The following is a 15,403-nucleotide window of genomic DNA, read 5'->3' as shown; positions in this document are numbered from 1 at the left end:
ACAATTAATTGACAAATGGACAAAATCAAATTTACATTAGGAAAATTTTCGTTTCCCGATTTTTTTGCAACCAACTGTACTAAATTTGAACGATATTATTATTGAAGGGACAAAATGCCAAAACAGCTGATTTTTTAAATAAAATTTATCACGGACAAAAGAAAATTTAACAGATAGAAGACAACTTTATTTTAAGTTTTTTCATATTCTTCAATGTTTCATTTTTCAGATACCATGGCGCATTTTTGTCTGTTTTTCTTTGTCCTACACGTTTTACATTAATAATCAGCTGACACGTCAATCTGCAGAATTATTTCCCTTGCAAGTCGTCTTTGCCCTTCCTCGATTGTTTCGCAATTTCCTCTTCTTCTTGACACGCTCTTGTTCTTCTTTTCGTGTATAAATTCATTTTCCAATTTTTGTGACAGCTGCCTAACGAATTTCTTCCTTTTTGCGATCCTTTTCGTAGCTAATTACTCATGCAACATGTATAGTGTTATTTTGGAAATTCAACTATATTTTGATGGCGTTCGGAAATCCGACGTATCGCACAAAATTGAAAATGCATTATCGGATGCCATGTACGCTGATTTTTATTGATACTATGCGTCACAGATCACAAGATATTTGTTGATAAATTCTGTCGAATGCTATTCGCTTGCGACGAGCAATTTGCGTTCGTGAAAGAGACGAGGAGAACTAATTTTTGATGTGGTTTTGTTCCAATTACGGCCAACTTTTTTGCAACTCCACCGCGTACAGATCGACGGGGTCGTCAGCGGTCGAAGTCGATTTCGCTCCGTCACCGAAGAAGAAGCTGTCAGACTCCCTCGTTCGTCGCAAGTCAGAAAACCGCCCTCAATTTTTGCAAGTTTTGGCAAAAACGCGGCGGCAAGGAGCACAGCTGCACGGCCGCCGCCGCTATCATCCTCTAATTTGGTAAAAGCTAATCAAATTGTCCTCTCGACAAACCTGTCACGCTCCGCGTTGCATCGATGCCAAACAATATTCAACGTTCATACTGTGCCCATTTCAATTGATCGAACATTATTTTTGCCATGACGAATGCCACAGGCATCACAATGGCGACGCACCGATTCCCGATGTTTATACGTTCGCAAATAAATTGAATTTATGGCTGTCGACCGATCGCAAACAAATAAATTTAGAGGGATCTTTGCCTGCAGGACGACATATCAAAAACGCAATCGAACGTTGAGGAATCGAAAGTCCATGATGTTTCGTCGTGACGTCACGACGGATTAAGCGAGGGGCAATTTTATGTATAAAACTTGCGGAGTATTAAAAAAAAAACAATTACGGCCTTATCGTGGCGAACGCACGGGAACGGCGTCCCCCGTTTATTCAACGACCCGATCAACATTCCACATGAATTTATTAAAATGAATACAAGTACCCCAATTTGCGCAAAATACGCTTTGCTTTGATAAAATTCGCCGACGGATTAATTCGACCGAAAATCGGATCGGAATCTGGATAAAAATCGACGAACTGGAGGAGCTCTCTGTATAGCGTTGCGAAAACGCTAGTGCGCGATTATTGCGTCGCCTTTTAAGTGAATCATAACACCCCCGCCGTAAAATAGCGCAAACCGGCGCCTCCCGGTGCGGGACGGAAAAAGAGCGGGCGCGGTCCCGGAACGGGGGTGCGGACAGTTACGAAACGGTTGTAAACGTTTTATGGGATGCGGGGTTGAGGGTCGTAAAAATTAACAAACGCGGGGCGTCGGTCGAGTCTTCGGAAGCGGATACGGCGACTCGACGGATGCGGCGCGGCGGTCGAAATCTCGGACGCCGCCACCTCGTGCGACTCGAACGTGTTCGTCGCTGATAAGCGACGATTTATGGGGCCGCGACCCGCGTCAATTTTTTTTATAAAACGCAACACCAGTCGAATAATTCGCCCCCGGATCGGATTCTTCGGGATCGGCATTAATTCCGCATGTACAGCGGCGTCGGTCGCACTCAATTTGGGAATGCGTTCAATTCGAGGGAATCCGATTGTCATTCGAGCAATGCGCTGACGAATTCCGGAGCACGAAGGGGAGAATCGTTAAATTTCACTTATTGCCGGAACAAGCCCGGTACGCTGCAAGAAAGGGGAGCGGTACCGGGCCGCCCCCGTCGATGACGGTCCGATCGCGGTAATTGACGGCCGTGAAAAATGCGACCGCCATATTTCACCTCGGCCGGAGATTTACAATGAAAACGCTTTTTCTTGGACGATGACGGAAATGCTGCCGCGATTTTTAAGTCGACGGGGTCGTCCGTGGCCCACAAAACCGATCCATCAGGAGCGCCGTAGCAAATTCGAATCCTTCAAAGGACTTCTTCGGTAATCGAATCAACGTGAAAGTTGGGGCCGCGGCCGATTCGGAACGTACCGTTCGTCCACGTAAATTAATTTCGGACGGGGGCGGAAATAAATTTAATCGATCGTCTCGTCTCGGGGATGAATGAATGAAGGGAGGAGGATCGTTGAATGGACGGTGGCGCACGCGGCCGCCGCCGCCACATTTCGAAACTCACGTGCGTCCCCCCTCGGACCGTTTCCGAACTTTTCGTCGCATTTTTTTCATCAACGAAAGTCGAAATGAAGTCTCCGGTGGCCTTTATTTAAATTCTGATCTCTTTTTCTTTCCTATTATTGCAAAAGTTTCCGAATTACTGAATGCTATTAGTAATTAAAGTCGCAACGTGCGCCGCCATCCTTCGGATTTTAATATTCAAAGAGGATTACCATCCGAAGCAGATTTTTTCCCAGTTCGACTTGGGTGTTTTTTTTTTGCCCCACGGGGCCCATCCCGCCCACCGAATTTCCGATTGTCGAAAGAATATTCGTTTACCACGCCTTATTAGCGTTTCACCACGTGTGGCGTTCGCATTTGGCGAAAAGAATTCGAAGAAGATCGCGTCGCTCCGGAGGAATTAGGTCGCGGGTGGCCGATTTAATTTGAAATAAACCGTTTACTCGGGGCGAAGATGATACGATATCTATGCAAATAGATTCAGAATGGGTCTTCTTAATTGCCGAAGTTGTGAAAAAACTTAATAAGAGGGAGCGCGACGACGGGGTGTTCGTGAAAGACAAAAATTTGCCGTCGTGCCGAGGATTATCAAACACTTCCTGTCGGATCGGCAATGGAAACGCCGTAAACCCGTGTCGAAGAACGCGACCATACCAAACCAACCATCTCCGTTTTTACGACACCCCCCGCGTCGTCGTCGCCATATTGAAATAAACACGTCGTTGCCCGTTCGTATTCGCCATTTTCACATTTCCGCATTATGAAATTTTAAGTGTCCATCAAAACGACAAGATTCGTTTGTTTAATTCGTACAAAATTGGCAATCGTAAAGCAGCGGCGGGATTGTTCCATTAAACCGGGGTCGTAGTCTTCGTCGTCGTCGTCTTCCCCGGATGAAATTCTCCAGTTTACGTAACGTGTCACACCTATGCGTGTTAATAATAAAGCGGGGACCGTCACGTGACCGAGTGCACGGCGATCATTGGCCGGTGTCGTCTTACCGTTGGCGTTTTACGACGTGCAAAGGGGGCTTTGCGGGGCCGAAAGTCGGATTCGCGTGCCGCGTTACGTCCTCGCGTATCCGTAAATAATTTGATCGCGGTGGAGTGCATAAATGGTTTGTTTGACCGTTGCCGAAACGTTCGACGTGGTCCTCGGAGAGGCGGCGGTCGGGCTAATTTTGGAAGGACGGGGCGGCGGCGGTGTCGGGTGTCGATCGGAGGGCGCAAATCGTCGCGGACCACCGGCACGTGAAATTTCCAATTAGAGCGCGTCTGGTGGCGAAACTTTTTTAATATCTCGGGATCGAGAAGAGAGACCGAGAGACTCACTTCCGGTCGCACCAGAGATGCAGCAGACACACAAACACAGCGTCACTGAGCCAGTCGTCCGAGTCGAACAGATGCACAAAATGTGTTGTTGTAGTCGTCGTCGGCGTCGTCGTCGTGGTCGTTGCCGGAGAGAAAGGAAAGCAGCCCGCGTTCGCTCCATACTTCTTTACATTCCATACGTTTAAAGCACTATGGGAAGTAAGGAAGCACGGAACTCGCGAAGGCCCCGCCGACAGTCCCTGCCGGGACGACCGTCCTCCGGGGCGGACGGTGCCCGTGCGAGTCCCCGTTCGCGACTGAGTGCACCCCGTCTCCTAGACTTGGTGTTAACGTCGCCTCTTAGGTAGCTCTATTCTAAAAATGGCCCCGTTCACGCCATTGGTCCCGCTCGCCTTCGGGCTCACCCAACCCCTCTTTCCAAATTTGTCTTTTCTTAAAATACATCTGCAGCTAGCTGAGAGACGAGCCCGGCGCGCTAGGGCCGCCCGTAATTATAGACCGGACCATGTGTTAACACGTGTGCGGTGCCCTCCTGGGCTCGGTTCGTCCACCTACCAACCGCCGTCCCCGTCCTCGGACCGTTTTTGCGAATTTTACAAATCAACGTCGACGGGAGAACCACGCGGGCGAACGCCAGAAACGCACAAGTCGGGTGGGCGAAAAAAATGTTTACCCGGATCTCAGGCGGAGCGTTTAATTTCGAAAAAGGAGCCGAATCTCGACGATAACGATTAAATCGGAAGAAATGTTTTAAATAAGCCTGAGAGAATTTACTTCGAGCACGAGAGATCGTCTCAGAGTTAATTAACCCGAATTGGTCGTCTCGAGGATGCGAGCGAGCACGTTGGCGATTGCGGCGTCGGTTTTCCGCAACAACTTCCGAAGAAGTTTTCCAAAGAACGCGTTATAATTTCGAACAATAATGCTCCCTCACGACCTCCTTTATTAAACCGTAAATTTTACGTGACCAGTAAAATTTTCAACCGTACGTACAAGTCGTGAACTTTTACGACGACAACTCACTTTTGTTGTGTCCCTTTTGCGACACTAAAAACGAAAATGGCCGCAAATAAAACGCCGCGAAAACTCGAAACGTACGCTCGTTGGTTTTTTTTTGGTCCCGGACGGACGGAAAACTACGATGCGATGGGCGAAAAAGCCTCTCGCCGCCTCCCGCCAGGTGGTGAGATCTGTGGCAAATCAGATTTTGGAGGGAAAAAGTGATCCATAAAGTCCGGTGATAAAAGGGCATTCGTCGGCGGCGCGCCCACCGCCTAATCCATCGTCATTATTTTTATTCGGATCACCTGAAACGGGCGCTCCGTGACCGATAATTGACGCCCGCCCTCGATTCAAAATCGGCCGCCCCCGTGACCCAGTTTGACGACCCAGAACGGTGCCACCCCGCACGGTGGCCCGGGTTGGCCGTGGCGGCGGCCGTTTCTTCCCGATAAAACGTTGTTTATTGCGTTATTTACCGAGTCAGGTTTGTCCGCAATCGTCATCATTCGTGCCGACCCCTCGGAACGATCCGTCCGGAAAAAAGGCAACAACTTAATTCGGCGTTTTTTCTTCCTTCGCCGCCGCCACCACCGGGAACGTTTCACGAAAAATGCGTCGTAAAGACGGGATCGCACACAAACAAGCAATTACAGTATCTTTTGTCGGGTCGGAAAAAATGAGGCGACGTCACGTGTGCTTAGCAGTTTTGAGCCGCAACAATTACCATTTTTCTCTCTCCGGACGCGAAACGGAAATCTCGCCTCGCAAATTAGTGAAAATTTGTCCGGAGAAGCAAAAACGAAAAGTCGACAATAATTGTAAAGGAACACGCGCGCACACCCTCCTCGGGGTGTCGATTTGACGGAAGGACGTCAGAAATAAACAAGGGGAAAGTGTCGACCTGTCAGCCCCCGCGCTGCCGGGCGTCACGCGATCGCGAGGTTTCGCCCCCGGATCGGTACGAGGAGGCAGGAGGCCATAAGTGGGAAATAATCTCGACCCGTCGATTTACGAGGCCGCACACGTTAAAATAAAAAAGTTAGTTAAAAGTTTAACGACTCGGAAGTTACGGCGTCTTCTTCTCCCGCTGCCGAATTTGAAAAGTCCTTTTTACGGACCGCTCTCCCCGTGTCGCATTTCGCTTCCCGAAACCTGCGAAATCTCTTCCGGTGTTTTTCCGTGGGCGAGTTTGATCGGGGGCGGGTCCGGTCCTGGGGGCCGCGTCGACTTTTTTCCGTCGTGAATGGTCCCCCAAATAGACCTGCATCATGTACGGAGCGCGTGCGATCTAAATATAAGAGCCCGACCGCCGTTGCGGGGGAGAACGCGCTTATTTTCGTGGCGATGCACGCACTTTTCGACCGCCGGGGCCCCCCACCTGACCGCCGTTATAAAATCGCACGACGGATTTTTTTCTCCTTACTCTTTTTTTCGCGTCCACCGCCGCCGGAAGCGGGACGTTGAACTTGCGGACCTTCGCCGTACGCCACTGACGCCACTGAACGCTTTGATAGAACATGACAGTTCGGTAACGCACCGTATTTATATCCTAGGAGTTGTTGATACGCGCTCCTTACTTGGAGCCATCGCACTCTCCCCGGCCTGAAACATAACTCGATTGATAAAAAGCGCGGCCTCCGTATTTATCCGGGGACGAAGCGCGTCGTCGCCGGATTCCGCGTCTCGGATTACGCGTCTCGACCGCCCCCGGCGAGACGAGGCGCTCCTGACGACCTGATCCTGTCGATCGATCGATCGTCGCTTTCCGATTCGATTCGAGCTGATCGTCGTTTCGAAAAATTTGAATGAAACGCGAAAATAGCCCGGAAACGAAAATAGACTCGCTCGGTCGGTCGCCGGTCCGATTAATTCGAAGAATCGGCGGCGACGAATCGATGAATGACCGAATAAATTGGCTTTTGTTTTTGGGAAAAGTGACGGGATCCGGTGGTGACGTCACCGGCGATGCTTTTATTAAATCAACAACTGGAAAATGGGGAATGTCTGTTGGCGCATCTGCCTTGTTTTGACGTGGGGCGGCGGCGGGTGGCGGGAGGATGATGGTCGTTCGCGTTCGCGCCGACCCGACCTGACCCGATCCGACGGACGAACGTCAATCGACGTTGACGGAAGGATTTCGACGTCCGTCGCCGGAACCGAATTTGGTCCTGAAGGTCCGAGATGAACGAATCGAAAGCCGCTCGGAACTTGTCGCAAGTCAAATAAAATACCCACTTTACCGTGCCGACGTTGTTCTTTACGGCCGTCATTACGGATCGCAAGCAGAAGCAGGAGAAGATGAAGAAGAAGAGAAAAAATCCCCGGAAACTTTCCCCATTCGAACGCGCGGCGACTCTCGACCTCCAACAACTTGGCAACAACGAGACAAACAAATCAATCACCCTGTATTTGAGCACGCGAAACCAACTCGCGGCGAAATTCGATCGATCGGTCGGTCGTTTCGGAATGGAAAAAAGAAAGGGCGAACGATTTGCGATACGCGATTCCTAAATGAGGATGAACGGATCGCGGTCGCACCATTATTAGTCGGGAGATCGGCCCCGCAATTTTCCCCGAATTCTAAATTTACAATCTGTTATCCGTCGTATACATCATGGAAACAAACGGTTTCAACGTCATCTCGGTGGCGACCGCAAAGATGGCGGTTTTTTAATTCGAATGCGGAAAGGCGGAAATAACGTATAGAGAGAGGATGTCCGGCGTGCGTAAATTTAGGTGAAAGCGTTTCACGATCGGTCTTATCTTAATTATCGTGGGTCGCCCTCGAGAAGACAAAGTCTTAAATCAGCGACCGTTCGGTCGGATTATCGTGACTTATTCGGAGGGCTCTGCCCTAAGAAATTGGCATCGGCTCGCGGAACGAAAGAAAAAAAAAAACATCTCGGGAGGAGAGGATCGAATTAAAATTATAGACCGCAAGAATGTCCGCCGCCTGCGACACACATGGTCGCCATCAGTCGACATCTCTCGGTTGGTTGTTTTTTTTTTTTTTTTTTGTGTTTTTTTTTTCCCATCTCGTTTTTGTTTTTCGTAACGCACAAAGTCCCACCACCACCAGCAACGAAATTAATTAAAAGTAGTTGGGTAGCGGGAAACGCGTTTTCGCTTCGTAATGAAAACTCTTTCGAGAGTAAGGAGTCACTGTCACTCCGTTTATTATTCCAGAGATTTGCATATTACGTATTCATACTTCTCGCCAGATATTTTAATAAGTAAAGAGCTTTTCCGGGCCGCACCGAGAATTAAGAATTAAATTATTTCGCGAAGAGAGCCCCACTTAAAATATTTGGACGGGACGTGCGGTCCCACCTGATATCGCGACGCCCTCGGGAAAATCAATTTTCGTGGCGATTCCGCTTTTCGCGACGACGACGCCATTTTGCGCCGCGCGACACGTCCCGCGCCCGCTAGCCTCCCGCCGGGGAGCACGCGTGGGACGCGTCGATTGTGTCGCGTACAGCACACGCGGAATACAAATGGCGACTAGCAACAACGTACCAATATGTGACAGACGAACGAAGTTGCATTTCTTCCGCCGAAGTGACCGATCAAAATGGTTTCTTCGTCGAGCGCACCGACACACAACGAGACCGTTGTTGTTTAGCCTCCTTTGATGTTGTTGATTAGGAATTTCGTCGAAGCAGCACACCAACCACTACCGAACAATGGAAACGGTCGTCGATACACTTTCCGACACATTTTCGTCGGGAGCGCTTGTGAAATACGGTCGTGCGCCTCCAATTAACCAAGCATTTAAATGAATTCGTTAAAAAAGACAGTGGCGTACCGTATAATTGACCGATTCGACGGCGAGTTCGCGCTCCGCGACGCTTCTCGTCGTCGTCGTCAACGGTGCAACGCGTTTGTCGAGGAACCTTTCGTGACGAAATCGACCCAAAAAGAGAAACAAACGAGTGCGTCGCGTACGTACGGTGTAATTAAGTTTGGGCGCCGCTGTTTTGTCGGAATCGAGGCCGAGGGGGCAAACGTCATGATGTGATGTGATGCATTGCCGACTCTCCCACTCGAGTGGAACATGTGTCGATGATGACTCGATCTGTCTTCCGTCTGGGCCGCGACGAGAACCGTCTGGAGTTCAGATCCCATTACCTGTTCGTTTGAATGTTCCCGCCGAAACGACGTCCGTCAAACTTTTTCTAAACTCTAAAATGAATCGTTCCCACCTTCAGCGCGATGAAGATCCTCCTGGCCAAGCTGCCGCGTCCGTGGATCGTCGACGAGAAAAAGGACGACGGCTACACTGCCCTCCACCTCGCCGCCCTCAACAACCACGTGGAGGTGGCCGAACAGCTGGTCCTCCACGGCAAGGCGAACATGGACCTCCAGAACGTGAATCTCCAGACGGCCCTCCACCTCGCCGTCGAACGGCAACACACTCAAATTGTCCGAGTGAGTAGTCTCGTCGTCCCGCATCCCTCCTCGATCTCTTGATCTCTTGTTCTTCTTCCAGCTTCTCGTCAGAGAAGGTGCCAATTTGAACGTGGCCGACAAAGACGGCGACACTCCGCTCCACGAAGCCTTGCGCCACCACACTCTGTCGCAGTTGCGCCAGCTGCAGGACGTCCAAGACGTGGGTAAGTTGCTGATGGGTCTGGGCACCCAAGGCTCCGACAAGAAGTCTTCGGCGAGCATCGCCTGCTTCCTGGCCGGCAACGGTGCCGACTTGACCCTGAAGAATAAGAAAGGACAGACCCCGCTGGACCTGTGTCCCGACCCGAACTTGTGCAAGACACTCACGAAATGCCACAAGGACAAGCAGAGCGGCGAGATGGACATGGGACCCAATCAGAACAATCAAAACGCGAACGTCACGTCCACCCTGGACGAATGTCTGGTCTGTTCGGACGCCAAGAGGGACATGTTGTTCCAGCCCTGCGGCCACGTCACTTGTTGCTCGCTGTGCGGACCCAGGGTGAAGAAGTGCCTCATCTGCAGAGAATCGGTCAACAACAGGATCAAGGTTTGATGATTCGTCGTCTCGCTCGAACTTCTCCACTTCTCCGCTCTTTTTCCAGATCGAGGAATGTCTGGTCTGTTCCGATAAGAAGTCGACGGTGTTGTTCAAACCTTGCGGCCACATGTGCGCCTGCGAGAGCTGCTCCCAGATCATGAAAAAGTGCGTCATGTGCCGTTCGCAGATCGAACTGATGGTACCTCTGGCGGTGTGCAGCGGCGGTCTGGGCACCATCTCCGAGGTGAAGGCCGACGTCGAGGAGGAACCGAAACCGTCGACGAGCGAAGCGGCGCAGAACCAGGGCCCGTTGATGAACAACGGAGGCAGAGACACCAACAACAGCAACGACATACAAAAGTTGCAACAGCAGCTGCAAGACATCAAAGAACAAGTGAGTAGAGAAGAGACGTTTTTGGCCGAGGGCGGATTTGAAGCTCGACCGAAAGTCAACATCGGCGAAAAGCGACGAGACCGGTCGGTCGATACCCTCATCAAATTAATGTCGATTGTCGTGTCGTGTCGCCGCCGTTTGCCGATCATCGCAGATTTCCCGTTACACGTTTTTTTCTTTTTCAGACGATGTGTCCCGTCTGTTTGGATCGCCTGAAAAACATGATTTTCCTCTGCGGACACGGACTGTGTCAGATGTGCGGCGACCAGATGACCGAATGCCCCATTTGCAGGAAGGCTGTCGAAAAACGAATTCTCTTGTATTGATCGATAATGATGATTGGTTTTCGTTTTGTCGTCTCGTTAAAGAAACCGCCGTCAAAATATCTCACTTCGATCGATTGTAGTAGTAGACGAAAGTCAAATTTGTCGTACTAGAACAGTTCACGGTTTCGACCGGTTTACGTTTAGATTGTTTAATTATTTTATTATTATTATTTTTGCATTAGTAACCGAAGTTTCCATTAAAATTTTTCAAAACATCATCAGATCACGTTAATTTCCTAGGTGCTACCCATCAACCCATCATACTACCGACACAAAAAGTACGAGGATCGCATAATCTCAGCCGTGAATTATTGTAATATTTTAATTTAAGATGTAAAGTTGTACGTTGCGACCACGTCGCAATTAACGTGCGTAACATCATTTTATGATGCTTTGTTGTGTAATTAGACGAAATAAAAAATACTCTCCGCTGTAAAATCCGTCATCGCTTTAAACTGAACACAACGCACATAAAATTTGTCAGTCGTCTTGATCATTATTTAGCTTGATTGTTAGCGCGTATTGTTAGAATTTTAATAATTTTTCAACAGTTTGTTTCATGCTATTATTTAATGGAAAGTCGAAGATAATTAATTGTTATTGCAACCACCATGACGATTAATAAATTTTGCAAACAAAGACTTTTGTTTTTGTTTCCTGCACCCACCGATGTGACGCACGTATTAGACGCGAAGTACAGTGTTATGGATGACCGTCGCATGAACCGATCGGGCTGTTCAGAAACGCAACGTGCCGTGGACGGCACGACTCGGATCCGTCGCCAGCTGACTTTGGTCGTCTCATAACCTCACTTCGCCAGTTCGAATATTTTCACGCGAGATGGGCTCGAATACGACCGAGAAAGCTCTCAGTTTGTTAAGATATTTACCTCGAGTCTGTCTGGCCAACATTCGACCGAGTCCCGGATCGAAATCGGTAACTGGCCCGCCATAACCTCACTTCTCAGCTGAACTCTTTATTTTTTCAGTGCAAAAAACGCGGAAGAGCCCAACACGGCGGCGACAAACACGGCGCCGGCAACAAAGGTTCCGGCCAAAGGCAAAACTTCATGCGTTTAGGCTACGAGACCGGCAACAATCCCTTTTACCTGCGGTTCCCCCACGAACCCTACTACAAAGGCCACCAGTACGTTGGTCAAATCCGTGAATCTTCCAATCTAATCGTGAATTCAGTTTAAGGCGCGAGTATCCACCTCTCTCGATGCGCGAATTGTTGAGAATGATCGAGCTGAACCGCATCGACGCCACCAAACCCGTAGATCTCGTTTCGATCATGAACAGCGGCCTGTTCAAGTTTCTCCCGGACCAACGTCAATACGGAGTCCAATTGACCGACGACGGATGCGACGTCTTCAACGTTAAAGTCAACATCGAAGTACAGTGGGCCAACGAACTCGTCATTGCCGCGATCGAACGGGCGGGGGGCGTCATCACGACGGCGTATTTTGACACGCACAGCTTGCAAGCGATGACAAACACGAGGAAATTTTTCGAACGGGGGATTCCCATTCCCAAAAGAATGATGCCCCCGCCTGACGCGATAGAGTACTACTCTGATCCCGCGAACAGAGGATACCTGGCAGATCCGGAAAAAATCTCTGAGGAGAGACTCGCCCTGGCCCAAAAGTACGGCTACGAGCTACCGAAAATAGAAGAAGATCGTGACTACGAAATGCTGACGGAAAGAAAAGACCCCAGGCAGATATTTTATGGACTTCACCCGGGCTGGGTTGTCAATCTCAAAGACAAAATGATCCTCAAGCCTCAAAACGAAGAGTTACAGAGATATTACGCCAGTTAGATGTAATACGCTAGGTTTTGTAGATAAATATAAAAATATATAGCGATTGGAAAGGTGATGATTTGACAGGTAGATTCAGAGTTTTGATGTGGGCAAAACAGATTCCTTCCAAAAAAGTTTTGGAAATATGTTGTTTGTAAAACAAAACTACTTGATTGGACGGGAACAAAAGATGGAAAAGAAAAAACACTTGTTCTCCAGAATTCCTAATCTCTATTTAATGTAGGTTGTAAGATAAGATAATTAAAAATTTGTGATGAAAGTCGTCGTAATGTCAAACTGTAGTTGTAATGTCCACCGTTCAACGTAAATATCAATATAACCTCACTTTTCCTCCACCTCGTTAAAGAAGTGTCGAACTACAATGCGATGCGATTCGGACCTGATACGCTATTTAAACATCTCAGAAGTATAATTGTTACATCTAAAATGGCCAAAAGCAAATTCGAATACGTAAAAACTTTCGAAACGGAAGAAAAACTGTTGCCCAACTGTTGGATCGTGGTGAGACTCGACGGCAAAGCCTTCCACCGATTCTCCGCAAAGCACGACTTCACCAAACCCAACGACGAACGAGCCCTCTCCCTCATGAACAAAGCCGCGTCGGTCGTCATGAACGAATTCAAAGACATCACTCTGTCGTACGGACAGAGCGACGAGTACTCGTTCGTTTTACGCAAAGACACGATCCTGTACAACCGACGAGGCCCCAAAATCATGACCTACATAAATAGTTTATTTTCGTCGTCGTACGTCTACCACTGGGGCCACTATTTCACGACGAAACTGAAATATCCCCCAGCATTCGACGCTCGAGTAGTCCTGTACCCCACCGACGAAAATCTACGAGACTACCTGAGCTGGAGGCAGGCGGACTGCCACATCAACAACCTCTACAACACAACCTTCTGGGCGCTGGTCCTCAAGGGTGGCTTGACGAACGCCGAAGTAAAATGCGAACAAAGCGGAAAGTTCCAAAATTTATTTTGTTGTCAAATTCCAGGCGGAGAAAAGACTGAGCGGCACTCTGTCGTCGGACAAAAACGAGATTTTGTTCAGCGAATTCGACACGAACTACAACGATGAACCGTTCCTGTACAAAAAGGGTACGATATTGGTGAGAAAGAGGATAAGGCACCCCAAAAACGGGAAGACGTGTGTGGTGGTGTTGCCCCTTCACGAGGATTTGATTCAGGACGCTTTCTGGGAGAGACATTCCGAAATTCTCGCCGTGAAAACGGCGGGGTCGTACGAGTGGCCCGAAAGTCGCCCCTTGCCCCCGCTGGTATTATCGCAATTGCGCATCGACGTAAAGGACCGCGACGAGGAGATCGTTGCGGTTGAAGAAACCGTCTGAGCTTTTTTATTGTTATATTTGTAACACACAAAAACTAAATATAATTAAAATTATAACAGATTTATCGTACATTTATTATTTACAACTGATAGTTTCTCTAACTCTTGATAATTTGCAAACGGGGAATGACGTGTCACATCCATCCTTTACGGCTACTTTGGATATAAATACGGAATGACTTTGAGTGTTATTACTTAAAATATCGGTATGTAATTATCGATTTTGGCTCTGTGCTTCTGCGCCACGCACTCTGCGATCCAGACGATGTTGCGGCACTCCTGCTCTTTCAGCTTCAGATAGGAATAAAAAACTCCGAAGTGGAACTGTTGTAGGAACGCGTGGACGTTCAGACGGACCTGGATCGATCGATTTTGAGACTGTCGACGACTTCACAATTACCTCGTCTCACTTACCTCGTGTTCGAAAAACTTATCCTCCAAAGTTTTATCCCCGGGATTACTCCCGGCCCCTTCGAAAAGTTTCGAATACTCTGCGTAATACTCGGCGACGGCTTTAACTTGGTCGTAATCTTCGGCGCGGACCAGGGCGGCTAATCCGTCCGGATTAAGCTTGCCGCAACGTGGATACAACTTGCCGCGGTCGTCCTTGCTCAGCTCGGTCCCGAACGAGTTGATTGTGATGATGATGGCGCGACGGTCGGCCTCGAACTGTCCAAATCATCAATCACAACTCCTCTTCGACCGTCTCCCAATACTTACCGCTAGAATTTCGCACATGCAGTCGGCGGTAGTCCCGCCGATCTCCTTGCAGAACTCGTAGAACGCCTCCAGGTAAGCCTTGTACAGCGTGTTCCTGATGATCTCGATGTTCATCTCGTCGAGATCCTGCTCGCTGATGCAGTCCACGAAGAACGGGGCCAGGGGCGTGTCCACCAGCACCGCGTTGTACAACTCCGCGGGCGTGGATGCCACGTGAATCGCCTCCATCTGCTCGAAGCTGCCCAGCGGGTGGCACTTGGGGATCAGCTCGCCGATGGGGCGCTGGTGCAACGTCCCCGTGATCAGCAGGATTATGTTGTCGATCATGTAGCTGTACGTGATGAAGTCGAGGAAGGTCGAGAGCGGCTCGACCGCCTGGTTTCTCATGTGCTGGAACTCGATCACCAGTTTCTCTCTGAGTTTGCTGTCGATGGTGGATACGGCTAAGGGTGAGGGCTCGTTGGCAAGAAAAGACCCGTAATCGGTACCTTGCAGGTGCAGCTTGAGATCTGGACGGAAAAACTCCGGTTACCTTGATCCGCTTTCGGCCACTATCGGTGGAACTCACCTTCAAGGGTTTCGCACTGTACCAGGTTGAGGTAGTCGGCTTGCTTCAAAATTCCGCATTTGAAGCCGCGACAGAGGCCCTCCAGGTATCCCGCGTCGATATTGAACAAGCAGCCCTTCATTTCGGATGTTTTTCGTGAATATTTTCAAGTCTTGATTCACCTCACCCACCAACAAACTTGTCATATGATTAGTGACAATCATGTGACAGATGACGCGCACGCGCAATGCTGCCAACCGACACCAAGGTCGAAACGCAAAAAATTACTAATTGAAGGATAATTGGGGGCATATTGGGGGCGACTCTCGGCACTTCCGCTCCGTCGCAAACGACTCCGACTCAAC

At 49.2% G+C, this 15,403-nt stretch overlaps 4 protein-coding genes across 4 annotated transcripts in view; 3 read left to right on the top strand and 1 right to left on the bottom strand.

Annotated features, from left to right (window-relative positions):
• The window catches only part of mib1 (mind bomb 1), a 184,008-nt gene extending 173,196 nt beyond the window's left edge, over positions 1 to 10,812 (top strand). Inside the window, exons 5-8 of the mRNA XM_069049788.1 lie at positions 9,093 to 9,312; positions 9,374 to 9,883; positions 9,939 to 10,268; positions 10,454 to 10,812. Coding sequence (XP_068905889.1) covers positions 9,093 to 9,312; positions 9,374 to 9,883; positions 9,939 to 10,268; positions 10,454 to 10,594 — 1,201 coding nt within the window. The 3' untranslated portion in view covers positions 10,595 to 10,812. The remainder of the gene's footprint in view (positions 1 to 9,092; positions 9,313 to 9,373; positions 9,884 to 9,938; positions 10,269 to 10,453) is intronic.
• A 530-nt stretch (positions 10,813 to 11,342) lies between these two features.
• On the top strand, positions 11,343 to 12,487 carry mRpL15 (mitochondrial ribosomal protein L15). Its single transcript, XM_069049807.1, has 3 exons — positions 11,343 to 11,530; positions 11,583 to 11,740; positions 11,788 to 12,487. Exons 1-3 carry the CDS (start codon positions 11,435 to 11,437, stop codon positions 12,413 to 12,415), a joined length of 882 nt encoding a protein of 293 aa, XP_068905908.1. The 5' UTR covers positions 11,343 to 11,434; the 3' UTR covers positions 12,416 to 12,487.
• A 148-nt stretch (positions 12,488 to 12,635) lies between these two features.
• Positions 12,636 to 13,836, top strand: THG (tRNA-histidine guanylyltransferase). Its single transcript, XM_069049804.1, has 2 exons — positions 12,636 to 13,363; positions 13,419 to 13,836. The coding sequence occupies exons 1-2, from the start codon at positions 12,785 to 12,787 to the stop codon at positions 13,770 to 13,772; spliced, it is 933 nt and encodes a 310-aa protein (XP_068905905.1). The 5' UTR covers positions 12,636 to 12,784; the 3' UTR covers positions 13,773 to 13,836.
• VhaAC39-1 (V-type proton ATPase subunit VhaAC39-1) lies at positions 13,770 to 15,377 on the bottom strand. The gene is made up of 4 exons (XM_069049800.1): positions 15,060 to 15,377; positions 14,492 to 15,000; positions 14,186 to 14,440; positions 13,770 to 14,128 (listed from the first exon to the last, which is right to left on the bottom strand). The coding sequence occupies exons 1-4, from the start codon at positions 15,178 to 15,180 to the stop codon at positions 13,967 to 13,969; spliced, it is 1,047 nt and encodes a 348-aa protein (XP_068905901.1). The 5' UTR covers positions 15,181 to 15,377; the 3' UTR covers positions 13,770 to 13,966.
• Positions 15,378 to 15,403: the final 26 nt, after the last annotated feature.

The sequence above is a fragment of the Tenebrio molitor genome, chromosome 5 (genome assembly GCF_963966145.1).
Source record: "Tenebrio molitor chromosome 5, icTenMoli1.1, whole genome shotgun sequence".
Lineage (NCBI taxonomy): Eukaryota > Metazoa > Arthropoda > Insecta > Coleoptera > Tenebrionidae > Tenebrio > Tenebrio molitor.
This window is presented reverse-complemented; position numbering and strand designations above follow the sequence as displayed.

Bases quoted from the DNA above. Each gene is read 5' to 3' on its own strand.
- mRpL15 (XM_069049807.1), top strand. From the start codon at position 11,435: ATGGGCTCGAATACGACCGAGAAAGCTCTCAGTTTGTTAAGATATTTA. The intron at 11,531-11,582 runs GTAACTGGCCCG...TTATTTTTTCAG, and splicing joins CGAGTCCCGGATCGAAATCG to TGCAAAAAACGCGGAAGAGC. The intron at 11,741-11,787 runs GTACGTTGGTCA...TCGTGAATTCAG, and splicing joins CCCTACTACAAAGGCCACCA to TTTAAGGCGCGAGTATCCAC.
- THG (XM_069049804.1), top strand. From the start codon at position 12,785: ATGCGATTCGGACCTGATACGCTATTTAAACATCTCAGAAGTATAATT. The intron at 13,364-13,418 runs GTAAAATGCGAA...GTCAAATTCCAG, and splicing joins GTGGCTTGACGAACGCCGAA to GCGGAGAAAAGACTGAGCGG.
- VhaAC39-1 (XM_069049800.1), bottom strand. From the start codon at position 15,180: ATGAAGGGCTGCTTGTTCAATATCGACGCGGGATACCTGGAGGGCCTC. The intron at 14,441-14,491 runs GTAAGTATTGGG...TGATTTGGACAG, and splicing joins GCATGTGCGAAATTCTAGCG to TTCGAGGCCGACCGTCGCGC. The intron at 14,129-14,185 runs GTAAGTGAGACG...CGATCGATCCAG, and splicing joins ATAAGTTTTTCGAACACGAG to GTCCGTCTGAACGTCCACGC.